This window comes from Rhinopithecus roxellana, chromosome 21 (genome assembly GCF_007565055.1).
Source record: "Rhinopithecus roxellana isolate Shanxi Qingling chromosome 21, ASM756505v1, whole genome shotgun sequence".
In the NCBI taxonomy this organism is placed as follows: Eukaryota; Metazoa; Chordata; class Mammalia; order Primates; family Cercopithecidae; genus Rhinopithecus; species Rhinopithecus roxellana.
In genome coordinates this window covers 7,960,298-7,980,525 of record NC_044569.1, presented here as the reverse complement: position 1 = coordinate 7,980,525, position 20,228 = coordinate 7,960,298, and the positions used below count along the sequence as shown (strand labels likewise).

The following is a 20,228-nucleotide window of genomic DNA, read 5'->3' as shown; positions in this document are numbered from 1 at the left end:
AGTCAGCTGCAGATCCAACATGCAAACTTTGCAACCTCTGGTTCAGCCCCAGTGTCCACCCTGAGGACTATGGCACTAGAAAATGGCACAGAAAAGTAACTTGTTTTCAACTAAAGTCAAATGGAGCCAGGAATTTGAAAACTTGACCTTATTTTATTTCTCATAAAGAGAGACTGCCTTTAGATATGAAGATTTCAAGATGGGTAAAAGCAGCAAGCTTACTGCAAAAAAAAAAAAAAAAGGAAATAAAAACAAGAACTTGATAAGCACAAGTACCACAATGGTGGTAAAATTCAGTACTGTCTGCAATACATACATGCTTTTATTTCAAAAAAATGGAAAGCTGTGCTGGAGTTTATTTACCAGCCCCCACTTCAAAGCACACGTTTACAGTAATGACTGTGTATTTAATTGGGCAGGCAATTTCATGGCTAAGTAATTACCTGCATTTAATCTAATCAGTCACATTTTATGTGTCACAACAATTCTAACTTGAAAACACTTTTCTCAGTCTGATTATTAAAGTATGCAGGGCACATTATATAAAGTACAGAAACTTGCAAAATGAACAAGGAGAGAATCATTTTAAGCTCTCCATCATTGTTGATATTTTGACATTATACTTAGTCTTTTTCAAGTTCAGTTTTTTCCCTTAAGCCTTAGAGTACATGTACAGAGATTAACCTGATCAAAGATTAGTTTAGCTCCAAGTGTGCTTGCAAATTATTGTTTCCTTCCCAAATAATTTTACATTTATTATGTATAAAATGCATTGGAACTTTTTATTTCTCAGTCAGTATAGATAGGCAGGTGAAAAACCATGGAATATATTCATCTAGATAATTCAGATTGTTAAAACTTTGTTGAGGCTGGGCGTGGTGACTCACGCCTGTAATCCCAGCACTTTGGGAGGCCAAGGCGGGCGGATCACCTGAGGTCAGGAGTTGGAGACCAGCCTGGCCAACATGGCAAAACCCTGTCTCTACTTAGAAAAATGCAAGGCCGGGCGCGGTGGCTCAAACCTGTCATCCCAGCACTTTGGGAGGCCGAGACGGGCGGATCACGAGGTCAGGAGATCGAGACCATCCTGGCTAACACGGTGAAACCCCGTCTCTACTAAAAAATATGAAAAACTAGCCGGGCGAGGTGGCGGCGCCTGTAGTCCCAGCTACTCGGGAGGCTGAGGCAGGAGAATGGCGGGAACCCGGGAGGCGGAGCTTGCAGTGAGCCGAGATCCGGCCACTGCACTCCAGCCTGGGCGACAGAGCGAGACTCCGTCTCAAAAAAAAAAAACAAAAAAACAACATCAAAAAAAGAAAAATGCAAAAAAAAAATTAGCTGAGTGTGGTGACGCACGCCTGTAATCCCAGCTTCATGGGAGGGTGAGGCAGGAGAATCACTTGAACCCAGGAGGCAGAAGTTGCAGTGAGCCGAGATCGTGCCACTGCACTCCAGCCTGGGCGACAGAGCAAGACTCTGTCTCAAAAAAAAAAAAAAAAAAGGCAAAAAAAGCTTTATTGAAAAATCAGGGACTTGGACATGGAGTATACTGTCCTATTTTACTTTTTCCCCTGTATGTCACGATGATTCAAGCCTAAGAGATACCTGAGCACGTAGTAGGCACTCAACCAGTTGTTGAATGAATGAATGTTGACTTGCAAAAGTCCAGCAGGCACCCCACCCTTTTTCTTCTCTCACTCTCTACAAAGGCTCTGTTTGGTTTCTGCATACACTGGCCTGCTTGCTCAAAGCACCATGGGTTTAGGAATGAGATCTGCTGAGGAGGGCTCTAGCAGAGGTACTGTGTGTGTTCACTTTGGAAACTGTGCCAAGGACTGCTTTCTGTGTGCATCGTCTGGTGAATTCAGGGGATGTGAACAGTTAACCCGACACACAGACCTTTGACTTAGGGCATAAACCTCAGTGTAAATGGTCAACCTTGTGCCTCCTTTCATTTAGGTGACTCTATTTTTAAAATGTGGTATCTTTGGGAATTTTCACTCTCCGGTAGACTATTGTGATTACGATTGTAGTTACAATCATTGTGCAGTCATTTAGGATTACTGTCGTGGGGTAATGTATTCCTTGGAAGTAAATCACTAGTGCACACATGCAGGTGCACACACTTACATACCACCGAGCCCTCCAGAGCTCCAGGATCTCATTTAGTTTTCTGGACATGGTCGTCAATAAAATTATGTCCTAAAGCACACAGGACTTAATTTGTTTCTTACAGATGAACCACTCCTTCCAGAATCTACTTTATTCTCTGACATTCATTTGAAAGAAACTACTCCCTTTGCCATAATAATTTTATCAGGGCCCAGACCATTGGACCCCCAATGTCTGAGACCATTTTATGGTGGAATCATTTGGATAACCTTATTCAGAATTCCTCTGGACTAGGAACAGTCCCTGGAGAGCTTCCAGTTTAGATAGTACCATGGAACTGACTTTATACATTCTCAATCAAGAGTGCCTCTGTACCTGTATAGTAGCTAGCATTTGATCAAATGAGATGATATATACATAAAGTGAATTGTCAAGTGTAATGCAAACATTAGTCATCATCATCATGATCATTATGTTTAGTTTATAGAGGAAAAAGAAAGGCATATATTAGATGACTTACCCAAAACCACTTTGAAGACCAAAAACTCACAGCCATTTTCTTAATATTTGTTTGATCCTTTCAGGTAACTCTTTTTTGCAGATTCACTCACAACAAAATCTTAGTGAATGGGGACTCCATTCGCTAGTCCCCTTCATTAACATCTAGAATCTTCAACTAATCAAAATGTTGACATTATTTGTGTGTGTACTCTCACATACAGTATATGGTTTCTAACTCTTGTTTTATGTGTAAAATAAGAGGAAAAAGCTTTTCATAGTCTACACAGAGTTGTCACAGGTTCATTCCTTTCTATCCACAGCCCCATTTTACAGGCACGGTTGTTCCTGATAATGACCTTAAGGCACTTTTAAGAACCTGGATCATCAAAGAAAGATAATAAGGTCAAACTGCATTTGACATACAATGGCAGAAGTTTCAACAACCGAATATTGTGATTAGCCAACACTTCCAATTACACAAGTAATCCAATTAAGTGGAGGGGCTTAGGGTCTTTTCCTCTCAGGAGTCCCCTCTCTCTCACTAGAGAACTGTTTTCCTTTCTCTTTCTTGTTTTTTGTTTTTTGTTTTTGCCTATTAAATCTTTGCTCTTAAACTCCTAAAAAAAAAAAGGGGGGGGGGGAGGGGCTTAAAAACAGCATTATATATAATAAGCACATTTATTATTATAAATAATAGGTGTACTCACACAGGAATGGTTATTATTAGTGTGGTCCTTGAACTTTGCATTGCTAAACACTGAGATGATTGATTTATGCAATTTAAAATGTATTAAAAGAGACTGTATATATATTTTACAAAAGTTCCTTTTCAGATGCAAATGTAGTGCTAAATTACTGTAGCTTCCTTCCTTCCTTCCTTCCTTCCTTCCTTCCTTCCTTCCTTCCTTCCTTCCTTCCTTCCTTCCTTCCTTCCTTTCTCCCTTGCTCCCTTCCTCCTTCCCTCCCTGCCTCCCTACTTCCTTCCTTCCTGTGACCCTTCCTTCTTCCCTCTCTGCCTCCCTTCCTCCCTCCCTCCCTCCCTCTCTCCCTTCCTTCCTTCCTTCCTTTCTTCCTTTTTTAATATAACTTTTTGGTAATTCTTCCCCCCACAAGATGCAAAAGATGGCCAATGCCTCTCCAACACTACAAAAAAGATTTACTGCAGTTTGTTGGGAGCTGTTCCCTTCTTTTATCTTTCTCATTTATCCAATCAAGAAATCATACAAGACTGAACCATTGCAGTAGCCTCATCACTGATCTTCCTGCTTCCAATCTGTCCCCCATGTCCCTCCAAAAAAAACAGAAAAGCAATTTTTCCAAAATGAAATATTTACCACACCACGACATTGCAGAAAATCTTTTGGTGGCCCCCCTTCACCTTTCCAGTGAAGTCCCCACTCTGCGTAACAGATGTGTGGTGCTTTCGACTGTGACCCTGCCTCCCTCTGCCCCTCGTCCTAGGTCACCCTGTGTCCCCCTCTCTTAGAGCCTCCTACGTGAATCTGTCACTCCTGCCCCCCCATGCTTGAGTGTGCTCAAGCACACTCCTCCTAGACCACTTCTGTTCCATCTTCAAGATAGAGATGCCTCTCCTTGAACCCTCAAGGAAGAATTCAGACCCTTCCCCCTCTCTGAAGAGTCCTCTACAACCCTACAGTTTCTTGTCCAACTGAGACTCCCAGGGGAGAAATGTTTGTGGCTGCTATGTCCAGAACAGTGCCTGGCCCTTCAGAGCCTTCCTGATGGAATGAATGAATGAGTGAATGATTCGCTAGTTCCAGTCCCGAATTTGGAATTGACTTACTTCAGGCGATGCAACAAACACAAGAGCTCCTTAGTTGACCAGAAATCTAAGACGAATGTCCTTGGAGGGCATACCATGACTGATCCTTGAGAGGAAGCTTTGGGGTTTACCGGTCTAACTTTTATGCTTGGCCTCTGCTGCAGCTGAAATGGGTGCTTCAAATGACTTTTTAATTCCCAGCCATTTAACAGAAGTAGTACTCACAGGAAAGTCATCCACATTTGCCACATCAGATGAGCCAAGTAAACACCGGAGACCACTTGCAGTGGTGAACTGAAGGCCTAAGAGTCAGTTTCTCCTGCCTTACAGCAACTTCTTTCACTTGACCCCTTTAATTTTGCTCCTTAAGAGTAAAATTAATTTTGCTCCTTAAGAGTAATGAAAATGTTGGGTACTTTGAAGGGAAAATTTAAAAATGGAATAAATACCAACCCCATTTTTCCATCTTAGAAATAGAATATTAACCTAGAGTGTGAGCCTGAAATCACTGTGTCCTTGGGGAGCTGTGCCAGCCTTGGGGTTCTCCCTCTGGCCGCTCACATGGGTGCCCTGGCTGCACTGCCAGCCTCGCTGGGTTCCTGAGCTGTGCTCATTGTCAAATGTGAGCAATAGCGAAATGGATATTGATCTTGAGAAACCCTGGGCTCTTTAATATCATTTTTTTCCTGCTTTCCAATAATTTGTGTATTGGAGGTTCTTAGATTTTATTTCTTCCATCACTGGTTAAAAACATAGCTGTAGGCCTCCTTTCCTGTGTGACTCTAGTCTTATGAATGGCCCATGCAAGTGCTACCCACCACTCCCTCTCTCTCCGCCTTTGAACTCCCTAGCTTTCTCCCCAGAACCTCCTTCATCATTCTGACCCTTGTTCTTTGACATCCAGGCCAGTGAGACCTTAAAAGCTTCAAAGTAAAAACAAAACAAAACAAAACACAAAACATCTTTGATAGTCTTTATGCTTCTGGCTCCTAAAGTCTAGCAAGTCAAGGTGAACAGGTATGTCGTACTTGTTTATTTTAGAGACAGGGTCTCACTCTGTCACCCAGGCTGGAGTGCAGAGGCGCGATCATAGCTCATTGAAGCCTTGAACTCCTGGGCTCATGTGATCCTCCCGCCTCAGCCTCCTGAGTAGCTGGGAGCTTGTGCCACGACGCCTGACGGTTCTTTTCCTGTAGAGATGGGGTCTTGTTATGTTGCCCATGCTGGTCTCAAACTCCTAGCAGCAAGCCATCCTCCCACCTCAGCCTCCCAGAGTGTTGGGATTACAGGCATGAGCCACTGTGCCCAGCCTCACTGACAGGTATTTGTTAAACCGAGTGGAACTTATCAGCAACCACAGAACTTGGCACTTTGGGCCTCACTCTCTTCTACATTGAGGGTCATCATTTAACTTTGCCTGGAGTCCCTGTGTCCTTACACTTTGTCCTCTTCAGAGCTCAGAGTGAGCCTGGCTCCTCCATGTGACTTTACCCTGATTTTAGCTGTTCTGTTAGTTAGAGGGGACTTTTTGAGGGTGGTCTAAGATCATTACTTGAAATAATACCAACCAACATGGTGCTCAACTGAAACCAACCGTAAGAAGTGGGTGATGTTTTTATCCCTTCGTCACTGACGAGTAGACCGAGGCTTGGAGAGTTAAGTGATTTGTTTAAGGTCACTGTGCTAATATTGGGTTTTATTGACTGCAAGATACCCATCTTTTTCGTAATTTAAGATCCCTGCAGGGGGTGTGCATCTCACGGTCAGTGGGGACCTCAGTTTCCCTTGGCCTCCAGGCAGCAGCCAGGAGGGGTGACATTCCCTTTGCCTGTGTGAACCTGAACACAGATGCTCATACTGTCCCCACATCACCTCTTTTATGTTCGTCCTTGGGACTCATCTGGAGATTCATTGCAAATAGGCTGGTTTTGAACATCAAGAGAGTACACATCTGAGTCAGCATGCTTGGTGTTTTTCCTCCCTCACTCATAAGTTATATACTGTCAGCACTGAAAAAGGAAAATCACGGTGACAATCAGACAGATCTCGTAATAGAGCAGTGGAGCGTTAATTTGGCCTTAGTGAAGCAAGTATTTATTGCTGGAAGAATAACTGCAACTCCGTATTTTCTCACACAGCATCAATCAACTACTAGGAAAGGAGAAAGGCCAAAACAGACGAGGCATTGTTTCTGTTTTGTTGCTGAGATACATGCAGAGCAAACAGATTACCTGTCACACGTGCAGCAGTGCCACCAAATGCAAGAGAAATTGCCAAATGTCTTTGACTAGAAACAGAAATGTCAGTGCTGTCGGAGGCTGCTGCAAATAGTTCACGGCTATCTCAGGACTGTTGTTAAGGCACATGTCATTGTTTAAATGTGCATGTTTTGTCACTGATAATAAAATAATGATACATCTTAACACTCCTTGATGTCTTGGATCCAATGCAGTCCTTCAAGTGGCAGATCTAGTTTCAAACTCAAGCAGCTGAACTCAGCTGAACTCTGGAGATTTTACCCACATCCACTACACTCCTGACTTTTATTATGTTCATGGGAAAACACTTGCAGGGTGTAGAGGTTTACAAATCAAGTTTTAGAACACAGCTTGGTTGATAGTGAGATGACAGCTTCTTTACTGAATGCTTAGTAGCATATTTAAAGCAGAATCTTCCCCAACTCCCAATACCTTATAACTTTAACTAAAATCTATTTTAAGTTAGCCGCATGAAAATTGATCACACTGTTGACCCACCAGACAGCAAGTTATACCCGGTTTCATTCCTTGACTGCCTAGCAGGGACACTGAGGAAATGTTGACAGTTACCAAGATAACTACAACTGTTGAGGCTGGTGGAGGTCCCATGAGCAGTCCCCTCTCCCCTACTCTGGTTCAGAACTAAGAGAGTGTTCAACACGAGGGTGAGGCACATGGGGATTAAAACATTAGCATAGTGATGAATACTCGATCAGAAGACACAGTGTAGATGGGTGCCCGTGACAGGAGTGCTCATAGTTCCCCCGAATGTTTCAGACTTCCCATCTGGCCCAGTGCCACAGCTGAACAACTAAAGGGGCATGGTCCTCACTGCCTGAGGGAGCTGATCAGAATGCATGTGATTGGTAAATAGGCTGGTTTTGAAAAGAAAAAAATGACTGAGTCAAGCATGCTTGCTTCCACTTCCATAACTCATGTGCCTTCACCAGGGGAGGGCAGAATGAGGGACAGGGAGGGAATGCCCAGGAGTACCACTCTAGTGGAGATGCCTTCCCTCAGTGGAACTCGAGGCCTCAGGAAAGGAAGCCCTGGCTTAATAACCATGACCGTGAATAATAATAACACTGGGCAGAGTTCTCACGTTTAGAGTTTGCCCCATTCTAGCTCAGGCCAGAATTAAGGGACTTGGCTAAACAGGGCTGAGTGAGGTTGCCTTAAATTTGAACATAGCACTGTCCTCTTGTGTCTAGAATCTCTTTTCACAATTTTCATTTAGTTGAGTAATACCCATATTTGTCTCACAGACATCCATTGCATGTAAAATCTGTAAGAACAATCAGAAGCTGTCTTTCCATCTCAAAGCCAGAATTCTACTTAGAGGGAAAATCTGGGAGTTCAGATACAGAAACTTCTGTCTTCTCAACACCAAGACTTTCCATCAAAAACTAGTTCAGTCTTTTGAATGTTTTGTCCACATGATGGTAAATATCTGAATATTTAACAGATATCTGAAGTTATCCTGCAGGTCTCAGTTTATCCAGGTAGATTTTCATCATGTTGCTGTAAGTCACTATATTCTGAATCTAACTTCTCATTTTCAAATCATCTCTCAGAAACCATGCCTTGTCTATGAAGCTATTTATGTGTTGATGAAAACATAATTGCTTCCTCACCAGTAGTATTCTAACAGGTACATTTTGTTTTTTATATTTTTAAAAAGTTTGTACCGTTGTCTAACTAGTGTCTTTTCTGCGAACACAGGGCTAAATACGTAGTAGATCCGCCATAAATGCCTGTTGATTTGTTAATCACTTTGGGAGTGAGTATCAGAGGAGACCGTGGCTTTCGGATGATAACTCCATTCGTTTAGTTTTAATTGCTTTATTCTGAACATTAGGCTGGTGGTAGTTGTGCTTGGGAAGATTGTGGCCAACCTGCACGACTCGTTCTGAAGATAAGCTTACTGCTAGTATTTCTTTACCCCTGGGAAATAAACATATGTAATATTGCCATTATTCTTCATTTAAAGCCCTATATTGTATGTTTAGCTTGTTTCTGGCCTTTTGAGGGTGAGGGGCTGGACTTGGAAGATAATTGGGGGGAAATGTCACACCATGTGTGACACTGTTTATTGTACGAAGTGTCATCACAGTGCACACTCTCGCACAGGATGCACATTCCAAAGTGGCAAGTGTCATTGTAGGTCAATTCCCTGGTGAAAAAACTGAGGTCCTTGGAGATCACCAACATAACTTGCTTGAGATCACTTAGCTAGTTCCTAGCAAAGCCAGAGATCAAATCCACGCATCTATGAAGCAACAGTGAAGATTGTGCATCTAAGAAGGATGCACCCTATTGTAGGAGGGTGCAAGGCTCACACCCCCTGGTGAGCAGCCGTGTAGGGGGCATCCACTTGAAGACAGAGAACCGGAAGACGCAAGGCTTGGTGTAAGCAGATGGAGTCAAGCCAGCAAGCAGATCCCAGCTGGGAATCTTCCTAGTCCCCTGGGCCTTCTCTTTCCATCACTGCCCAGGCTGCAGTTTCACTGAGGCTGGTCTCCTTGATGCTTCCTTTCCTCACCTAAATCTGCCGTTGTATAAATTCACCCTTATTGATGACACCTCTTTCACCTCTCCCCACCTCCTCCACTTTGGTGACTCCAGACATGTTCATTTCTCTCTCCTACAGTGCCGGTCACATTCCCTTGGCCACCCTGCACAAACCCTTCTTAGATGCACAACCTTCACTGTTGCTTCATAGATGCGTGGATTTGATCTCTGGCTTTGCCAGGAACTAGCTAAGTGATCTCAAGCAAGTTATGTTGGTGATCTCCAAGGACCTCAGTTTTCTCACCAGGGAATTGATCTACAATGACACTTGCCACTTTGGAATGTGCATCCTGTGCGAGAGTGTGCACTGTGATGACACTTTGTACAATAAACAATCATTTCCCACCTTCAGCCACTGACTGCTGCAGAGGTGGTTGTTTGGCGTGATTCATGTCTGCTGCTACTTCTTCTTTTGGCTATAACTTTCCACTTTGATTTTTCAGGGCTGGGAGAGGGTTCTGCCCTCCTTCATCCAGACAGCAGGTCCCATCCTAGGTCCTTAGAGAAAAGCGCCTGGAGGGCTTTCAAGGAGTCACAGTGCCATCACATGCTCAAACATCTCCACAATGGCGCAAGGATCACCGTGCAGATGCCACCTACAATCGAGGGCCACTGGGTCTCCACAGGGTAAGAGGACAGGTGGGGTCTGGGAGAGGCCAGAGAGCACACCACTATGGAAGACCCTTCTTACGGGTTCTCAGATGCATAAAACTTTATCACTTACAATGATTTAGGTGTTGTCTAAGTTCTAATGAAGAACCAAACTACTCTTTGAAATTATGGTTGGTTGAGAAAAATAGCTAAGTACTGTAGAAATCTTATGCTAAAGCAGAGATTATATTGTACTCCTGTTAACCTCACAGCGTGAGTGAATAGATCCTTGTTTACTGAACTCTATGGGACTACTTGCGTATAAAAAGAAACCATTAGCAAGTGAAATTAAGAGTCTGTGTTTCACCAACCCTGAAACATGACTTGCAAGCTCCGGATGGTGTAAATATTCTAGCCATATTCTGGTAATTTAATACATGGCTTCAGGGTTCTAAGAGTAAGTTAAAAGCTAGCTCTGCTAGCCAGGGTGCAGCTCTTGGATTCTTTTCCATGCTATGAAGCTGAGATTTATCCCAGTTTGAGCTCTGGCTTATCTTCCATTAGAGCTTTTAAAAATAGCCTAGAGGCAGATCTGCGATTTTTTTTTTCTACCCATTAAATTGCTGAGAATGAACAAGACTAACTCTGGGATCTGATCACTTCTCCCTATGCACTGTTCCTGGGATATGGATAGCAGCCTCCAAGTTCCTTGGGGAGGGATCAGATGAATACGGAGAAGAGAAAAAAAGAAATTGTATAAGATGATGAAGATGCAGAATTTTATTTCATAAAAATGAGGTCTCTCAAAATAACCACAATAAACAATTTGCATAAACAACCTTCATGTTACATACTTTTAAAATATTTATCATTTTATTCAACAAATATTTACTGAGTGCCTACCATATGCCAAACACTATTTTAAGTTTTGTTTATATAGCAGTGAACAAAACAGACCTGGTCCCTATCATCAGAGGCTTTATAAGTAAATACACAAGAAGTGCTATGAAAGTGGAGGGTGGGGAGGCAACAGGTGCTAAAAGAGAATACCGGGGGCCCATTTTAAAATCGGGGTGGAGTTCAGAAAGCCTACCAAGGAAGGGGACCCTTGAACTGAGACATTGTTGGCTGTGCAAAGACGGTGGGAAGAAAGAGCTTTGTATTTAAAGAACCAGAGGCCAGGCTAGATACAGACTGAGCAAGAGGCTGGCTAGATTGAAGGACCGGCTGGCTGAGAGCCCTGTGGCTGGGATGCAGTAAAGCAGGGCAGATAGCCTCAGATGAGGCTGTTGGGGCGGGTAGGCCAGCTCTAAGGCATCTTGCAGACCAGCTTTTCTAACCTAAGAGAACTGAAAAGTCATTGAAGAGCTTACAGCAGGGGCCGTGCTTAAAACATGATTCAACTTTTTGAAAGGGCATTCTGGCTGCTGTTTGGCAAATGGATGGGAGAAAAAGTGATTTGGGGGTGACCAGTTAAAAGACCTTTGCAACCATTCTGGTTAGAGAGGACGGAGGCTTAGGTAAGAGGAGCTCCAGGGGCAATTGAGAAGTGAGTGGGCCTGAGATCCACTGTACGTGGCAGGCTGTTGATGCTTAGATTAAAAAATTAAACATACGGGATCTTCTTTTCTAAACCTCATGTAACATGAATCACTGCTTACACTAACCTTCTCTTTCCTTGTGGGAGAAATCTGGGGTGTTTTCTGTCTCCTTTTTCTAAGATTACAGATACCCCAGGTACCGTTGAGTGCTTTATGTCCATAGGATGCTACTCGACAGCAAGTGTCAAACTTTACGTAGCAACGGTACCCCCTTCTAAATAATGCTTATCTTTCACCAGTCCATCAACGAACAAATTAAAGTGTTAGCAATTTTGAAAACCACTTGTGTTTGGCATTTTAGCCTGACTGCTTGATTTAGCAACGCTTCGTCGGTTCAAACCAGAACCTGTGTTAGCATCATAGAGAGCAGAGTGGGAAGGCTACAATTGATGAGCTGAAAGTCATAGCGTAACTGAGACTAGGAGCTAATAAAAGGCTAAGGCCAGGTTATTTGGCCAGGGCTTTAAGTACCTCCCCGTGCCCCCCGTTGCAGCCTCAGCTAGTATATATGAATGGCTGACAGAGCCGTGTGTGAAATCCCTCAATTCCATCCCACTACTGTTATGCTCTGTAGATCCTGCCTTAGTGTCTCTGGCTCAGAAACCTAGCATTCATCTAATGCCACATTGGCAACCATCACAAACAAAAAGAACCCTTATTTCTGTTGTGTCAGCTTTGCTTTTAGTTAATTGGCCCTTTACTTTTCTACTAGAGAGAGAATTAATTTTGAATGGACAAGAAGACGCCAGGTGACTAGTTTCTGTGTCAGGATGACGGACGTTTTGCACCTGCCTACTTAGACAAGGTCCATAAAATAAAAGTGCTCAGGAAGTCGACCGTTTTTGAACTAGCATAAGGAAACTTCTCTTATAGGCCAGTACAGCACTCATCCTCCTTATCCAGAAAGAAATACCTGCATAGGGCAGCAGGTATTTGCCCTCCTGGCCTGCTCATGAAGCTAGTGGAAGGCTGGCTGAGGCAGTGACAGAGCCAGGCTGCCTGGATTCATGGACTGTCTCTGACACTTGCTGGTCATGTGCTCTTGGGCATGTTCCCTAACCTCAGTTTCCCCACCTGTAAAATGTGGGTGATGATAATACCTAGCTCCTAGGTTGTTGTGAGGAGTCAGTGAGTTGGTATCTCTAAAGGGCTGACAACAGTGTCTGGCCCAGCAGTTTATTATTATTTCTGTAATTTCTTAATACCATAATGAATCTCTTTCCCATACCTTTGGGCTTACAAAGGTCTCTTCCCCTTTTCTTTCCCAGCTGTGAAGTAAGGTCAGGCCCAGAGTTCATCACAAGGTCCTACAGATTCTACCACAATAACACGTTCAAGGCCTACCAGTTTTATTATGGCAGCAACCGGTGCACAAATCCCACTTATACTCTCATTATCCGGGGCAAGATCCGCCTCCGCCAGGCCTCCTGGATCATCCGAGGGGGCACGGAAGCCGACTACCAGCTACACAACGTCCAGGTGATCTGCCACACAGAGGCGGTGGCCGAGAAGCTCGGCCAGCAGGTGAACCGCACGTGCCCGGGGTTCCTCGCAGACGGGGGTCCCTGGGTGCAAGACGTGGCCTATGACCTCTGGCGAGAGGAGAATGGCTGTGAGTGCACGAAGGCCGTGAACTTTGCCATGCATGAGCTTCAGCTCATCCGGGTGGAGAAGCAGTACCTTCACCACAGCCTCGACCACCTGGTCGAGGAGCTCTTCCTTGGTGACATTCACACTGATGCCACCCAGAGGATGTTCTACCGGCCATCCAGTTACCAGCCCCCTCTGCAGAATGCCAAGGTACCTCAGAGCTCTGTGTTCTCCTCTTTATTGAATAAAGTGGGTAATCCTTCTTAAAGGCTTGCCATGGGGGCTTCAGGGCACCCTTGAAAGGGGGAATTCTGCTTCATGGCGGGGCAGGCCAAGGTGGGGCTACTGCGAGGTGGGAGGAGACGGGGAAGGCTGGGGCTGGGGGGTGCTGTAGCCAGTCAGGAGACCTGGGTCTGCCACCAACGTGCCCTGTGACTTGGAACCTCGGTTCTCCTACCGAAGTGGGTGGTGGTGTGGGATGATGGTTCTATAAAATTCCTAAGGCTCCTTTCAGCTCTCCCATCCCAGGAACCTCTTCAGTGACTCCAAGAGGACAGTGCGAAGGTGATGTCATAACCACACCTAGAAAAGATACTAAACAATAGCAGCCACCCGGGCCCTGGAGGAGGTGGGGAGGGAGAGAAAAGGGAGGTGACAGTGGGATTTGTGTGGGGTGTTAAGACTCCACGGAGACCATCCACCAGAGTCACTGCTTCCAGTCCTCAGGAAACCCTGGTGAGTCCTGACACTCTTAGGCAGCACAGCCTGCTGAGGTCCCAGGGGTTAAGGCTCCTGTGCAGGCCACACGGCTACTGAGTTTTCCTGCTGGACCGTGAGCCCAAAGGTCCTTCCTCCATACCCCACGCTCTTTTCATTTCACTAAGGAAAATGTAAAGTCACCATAATCAGAAGAGGGGACTAAGGAGGGCAGGAAACAATTAAACCTTATAATGTCTTTTCCTTGAATGATATTCTACTAATTATATTTGGAATTCATGAGGCATTTCCTTCCCACAAGCTCAGAGTACATGTCCATGTGTAACTCGATCGCCTCCACCATCTCCCCGCAGAGCCTGTGAAGTCCCAGGCAGGAGGGGAGTGGGCTTCTGCCCAGGGCACAGTGTGAACATGCAGACCCAGGCCTGCTAGGGCTGGGCGGTGGGCAGGTCTCTGTGGAGTATCTCCCTGGCCATCCCCATTGGCTTCGTGGAACTCTCTCCGGCACAGTGGCTCCGTAACTGTGAACCCTGCTTAACTTTTGTTTGGTGGTTTCTTCATTTTTTAAAAATCTTTTTTCTTATTAGTCCTCCAAGACTACTCAACCAATAGAGATATCACAGGGCACTTCCTCCACCAAAGACTGCTCCGTGTTACCTTTTTTTATCTATGTTATTGTGAGTTTGTGCAATGCAAGTGGCTTTTATTATAATGATGAAATAGCTGCTGAGAAAGCCTGCTTGGTGGAGGCTGCTTCCTCCGTGAATCTTTTCACGGCTGTGTCCCCACGTGTGAGATGAAGCCCTGTGCTCAGCCCGTGTGGCCAGGCCCAGCACTCCCGCCGGCTCAGGATGCCCTTGGGGGTTTGTTCCAACACAGATCGGGAGCCAGGCTCATTTCATTCTGCCTTGTAAGTTTCAAGTGCGCTGAAGAGGCCAACATGAATTAGGGCAGAGGCAGGGCAGCCTCTGAGGCTGGCTCCATTGCTGCCGCTGTCGGGGGTCCCAGAGGTTTTCCTAGAATGGGACACAGGGAAAGGAGACCAAAGTTCTGCCCCTTCAACATGTGGATTCCCCAGGACAGGTACCAGGAGGAGAATCGGCTCATAGGGTGATACCTGGACTGGGGTGTGCTTTCCGGGTCAGGCTTGAGTGGGTGTCTTGGGAAAATGGGTAGGAATAACGGGCTTCGAATTACATTTTGGGACCTTTCTGGTTGGCAGCACTGCCCAAAGGCGGCACTGGACACTGTAGCTGCATAGCATTTCTCCTGTTTTATACTGGCCAGGTCCACTTGGTTTGAGATAGTAGCAGGAGACGGGGTTTCATACCTACCTTTGGCTCACTCTGAGTATAGTCTAGCCATCTTTCTGGGAATTTCTGGGAGTTTTGCTCTCGTGGCCCAGGCTGGAGTGAGTGGCGCCATCGCGGCTCACTGCAAGCTCCGCCTCCCGGGTTCAAGCGATTCTCCTGCCTCAGCCTCGCAAGTAGCTGGAACTACAGGTGCCGCCACCACGCCCAGCTAGTTTGTGTATTTTTAGTAGAGAGGGGTTTCACCATGTTGGCCAGGCTGGTCTCCAACTCCCGGTCTCAGGTGATCCACGCGCCTCGGCCTCCCAAAGTGCTGGGACTACAGGCGGGAGCCACCGGCCGCCGTCTTTCAAATGATCGCAGGTAACGGGAGGAAGGTGCGAATGTCAGGAATGAAAATGGCCCGGATAATCCGGAAACCTGGGGTTAGCCAGGAGCATCCCGGAACCCGCCGTCCCCTCGGGGCCTTTGTGAACGTCTGCTGAACAGGAAGAGCCTGCCCGCCCTCTAGCAGAGACACCAAGGAGCCGCAAAACAGCAGAAAGCACAGGGAGCCTTGAGTGCCAGGTCTGAGTGAGGAGGCAGGTGCCGCCGGGGAACTTGCTGGGCCGGCGTCGGCCGGGCTGTCGGCTCCGAACTTGACCTTGGGTTAGTCTCTTGCACCCACTCGGGTTCTGGTTCCTTTTCCTCACCTTCATGCACCTGCGTGGGCTCTCATCTCTTTTGCTCTTTTTAGCACTTGGGGAAAAATTAACCATAACCACGTTTATTTTCTTACCTGCCTCTGTACCCTGTTGCACTCCGGGTTGTGGCTCCGCAGATGGAGTCTGAAAGCCCAGCCAGCATTGTTAAGGCTGGCGCCCGGGGGCACTCCAGGAGGGGACACTCCATTCCCGTCGGTGCCCCTCCGCAGACCTGTCTCTGGCTCCTGGAGGGAAAACGCCCCGCAAGTGAAAAGTATTAAATATTGGCATGGGAATTAAAGACGGCAATTGTAAAGCTGACCTTTTTAGAATTCAACACCTTCTGGACAGATTGGCAGGTTATGTGGACTTCAGAAACAGTAGCCAATCCTGGAAGCCAGTTCTGCTGTCATCAGCCGGGTGGCATTGGTAGTTATCTGACCTACTGGAGACTTCGTTTTCCTTTTCTGTAAAATGGCGAAAATATAAGAATCAATAGGGCTAATCAATAGGGTTATCCTGTAGGCATCAGGATAGGGCCTGAACGCAAAGCTCCATCTCTCTTAAGTCGCCCTTCTAGGCCAATGGCTCAGAGAGGAATGAGAATGACAATGACAACTGACCAGGGAACATCAAAGTGTTTCATGATGCCTAGCCATAAAACACTTCCTCCAATTTTCTCCTCCCTGCTCCGCTAAGGCAATTGTAGGAACATGTACCCAGATTCTTAAGAAGTAGACTCTTTAAACGCTAGGCCTGATTCCTTGATGACAGAAAATGAAGGTGGAAAGAGCTTTAGGACCTTAGATACTACACGAGACATATTGTTAAGTGGGAAACAAGGAAGTTACAAAATAGCATGAATAATATGATACCATGTGCATACAACTAATAATGAAAGGAGAAGAAGAGGGACTCTTTGCAAAGGAATCAGATATTTCTGGAGGAAACTGATGACTGCCTCGGAGGAAGAGACAGAGCTGTCTATCTGGGATGGTTGAACAGAGACTTCACTTTCGGTACCTCTTGCATTTTGTGCTGTGATCTTCTATTACCTAAGCACAGTCATCATGGAAAATTTAGATTTAAAAAAAAAAAAAAAGGCCAGCCAACACTCCCAGACCCAGAGGAATGCTGTGGCCACAGATACAGGTGGCAGCCCAGCTGGGAGGAGGACCCAGGCTTCCTGAGCCAGCCCGGCTGCCTCGTGAGATGGCTGGGGGGTCAGTGGAAGGCCGAGTGGCTCCGGGAGCTGAAAGGGTCCATTCTTCTCTTGTCCCTCGCCTTGTACCTCTTGGCCTGCAGTGTGCAGTGGAGTCTTCAGGAAGTTTTCAGATCCTTCCCCAGGACAGCTGTGAGAAGGAACAAAATGGACTCAGCCATTGGTGTCTTTCCAGACCCGGGCACCAGAAAGACTGGGCACTGTGTGCCCACACGGGCCCAGCCACAGCAGGTCGTCTGAGCTGTCTGTGGCTGCCCGGCGGAGACAGGAAGAAAGGCTGGGAGAGCGTCTTCAAAGACTGCACACGCCTGCCCAGGAGAGGCTGAAACCTTCTTTGAACTCTTCTCCTTCCCTAATTGCTGGTCCATAGAGACCGAGCTGAAAATTAGTTTAAATGCTAAATTGAGTTTCAAACCACGAGTCTCAGCCCCTCTAGAAACAGGACACCGTGTAAAAATAGAAACTTTAAGTCAACTTGTTTTTCTAAGCTTTATACAGCTTTGCCGTGAGGTCCAGAGCCCTTTGGCAAATAAGTGATGTTTGAAGAGATTCAGGTGTGCTGGGAGGGTTCGTTCAGGATAGAATTGGCTACTCTTCATTGTAAAAAAGTCAAGACAGCCTAAAGTAATCCTGAAAGAAGATGCTTTGCCTGAATCAAGTTTAGCATCAGAGCAGCCATAACCCTCTGCCGAGATTCTTCAGAACCATGCAGTTGGAGGGGTAGAAGCCAGGCTCATTCTTTCAGGGATGGAATCAAATGGTAATTAAAAGCAAATGATTGCCAGGGTCGTTAGAGATGCCAGAGCCTCAGGATCAGACTCGTAAGCAAATGGAATTGGTCTTTCTCCAAAATCCTGCACTGATTTAACCACAGGATCGTAAATCAAAGGGGCTGTCTGAAAACGAGACAGCCTTCCCCAGGCCGTGCATCTGAAATACTCAATCCCAGCACACGTACAGCGGGGGAGCCACACACGGGAGGAAGAAAAGCACCGGACTTCGGGAGTATCTGAGCACTGCAGGACAACAGCGTGCTGCGCTTTCTCTCTCAAATTCTTTAGGAGCCGCTAGGCTGTGAGCCAGCTTATGTTTTTGAGGTAGCATGCGTCTCAGAGGCTTTTTAGAGGATGTGTGAGCTGTGCGGCTTCCTGATATCAATGACACCGTGGGGATGTTGAGTCAGGTGGCCTTGGGGTCTGGACTTTTCAGCCCAGCTGCAGGAGCCGGCATGGAGGGATGTCTCCCTGAGCATGTGCTTGGTGTGGCTCCTGGGTGGGTGGGCGACCACGTCTCTGGTGTATAGAAGGAGCCAAGTGCTTGTGGAAGAATTCCATGCCACTTCTCTTTCTGCTGGTGTGGATTTGCAGAGGTGATGGGAGATGAAGGAGGTGGTGGACGACCAGAAGTTCAAGAAGTCGTGACCTAAGACAGTTTCAAGAACTAGTCTTACAGGAAGGAGGGCCCTAGAAGAAAACTGACTGCTCCTTGGAGCCACGTGTTTCCTATAAGGCAGCAAATGTTGCACAATTCTATAAAAAAAAAAAAAAAAAAAAAAAAAAAAACGGAGCTGGCAACTGGGATCCGTTGAGGGGGTCTTAACCCTGAAGGGATTGCTTTTGTGGACATTTCATCTGGGCCGAGGTGTGCAGTGTCACAATTGCTGGGCTACAAGGCTGCTGATATACACTTTTATTGCAGAAACAGCTCATTATATTCTTGACTCCAGAGTATTTCAGCAGATAAACAGGCATGCAAGGTTGCTTTATTTAAGGAGTTTGGGGACCAGGAAATATTTGTTGTCAGGGACAATGCAAGTGGTAAACATTTTATCCCTTAAAAGGCAAGAAAGCTCAGAGAACATGAGGAAAGCCTGCAAAAGCAGGAAATTGGCCATTTAAAAAGTACGCATGAGGTCCCTCCTCCAGGGAGTGTTTGCTGAGCCCCGAGGGGAGAAAGGAAGAGGATGGGCCAGCCAGGAGTGCCCAGTGGATTTACAGCAGATTTAATAAGTCTACTTTAATTATTTAAATGAATCAAAATGCATTGGAGTGGAAGAAAGAAACAAGTAAAAATAAATGAAAATTCTTTTTGGAAACCACTCTTGAAGTCTTTTAAAGAGCCATCTTCCCAGGGTCCTTTTTCCCCAGCTGCTGGGTCAGCGGTCATGTGTATGTATAAGAAGGTGAAGGCAAAATCGTCTTTTTCGTGATTCTAATGTTAACTAAAACAGAAAAGGACTTTGTGAGCTCATTTCTCAGATTCTAAGCTGCCTTGGAAGCCCATTTCCAGAAGGCTAATGTTGCTCCTGAGGACCTCTCAGCTGCCCCTGCTCAACTCCAGGACGCAGAAGTGTTCCGTTGAGTTTTGCTCCCCTCTGCTTCGCAGCCAACTACAGGCCCAGGAATTAGCAGCCTGGTTTCTCCCTTTCTCCCTCATCCTCCTGGCCCAGGCCCATTCCTGGATTGTGGTAACAGGCCCGGGGTGGCTGTGCAGCCTCCCTGAGGCTCTCTGAGTTCCCCTGGCCCCACAGAGGTGCTTGCATTCTGGCAGGGATGGCAGGATCCTGGCAGCTGCACAGGGTCTGTACACTGAGGGAGCTGCCTGCACCTGCGGGGATCAGGTGCTGGGCGGCAGGTGCCTCAGTCCATCTGGGCTGCCATAGTGAAGCAGCATGGACTGGGGACAGCCACTCACTTCTCACAGTTCTGGATGTTGGAGGGCCAAGATCAAGGCACCAGCAGAGTGGGAGGCTGGAATCCTGGTCAGGGCTCTCCCGGGTTGCAGACTGCTGTATCCTCCCCTTGTATCCTCATGTGGCAGCAAGACAGCTGGATAACTCTCAGCCTCTTTTATAAGGGCACTAATCCCCTTCTTAAGGGCTGCACCCTCATGACCTAGTCACCCCCCCCACAGACCCCACCTCCTAATTTCCTCACATTGGTGGTAAGGATTTTAACATGGATTTTGAGGGGACACAAACATTCAGTGTATTGCAGTGGGATAGACAGCAAGCCTGCCTGGGCAGTCTGTACCTAAAGCCACAGCTCTTCACCCACTTCCTTCTGAAAGTAGCATCATCGTGCTATCTTTAGTTGATTAAAATGAGCCCGAGTTCACAAACTCCTAGAATCCCAGATCTGAAAAGCACCCTGAGCTCCCTCCCACGAGGGAGGTGGGGGCCCATCATTTGTGATGAATGCTAGCTACTCCATTTAACTCTTTACATAGCCAATGCCAGCTTTCTCTCCATTTGCCTGTTAGCCGAAAGCCCTGTGCAGTTCTCTTCTGG

The 20,228-nt window shown here is 46.3% G+C and overlaps 1 protein-coding gene across 3 annotated transcripts in view; it reads left to right on the top strand.

The window, feature by feature from the left end:
- APCDD1 (APC down-regulated 1) overlaps window positions 1–20,228 on the top strand; it is a 35,450-nt gene that overhangs the window by 5,571 nt on the left and 9,651 nt on the right. For all 3 annotated transcript variants that reach the window (XM_030926215.1, XM_010373430.2, XM_030926214.1), the window contains 2 exons: window positions 9,669–9,852; window positions 12,686–13,217. In XM_030926215.1, coding sequence (XP_030782075.1) covers window positions 9,669–9,852; window positions 12,686–13,217 — 716 coding nt within the window. The remainder of the gene's footprint in view (window positions 1–9,668; window positions 9,853–12,685; window positions 13,218–20,228) is intronic.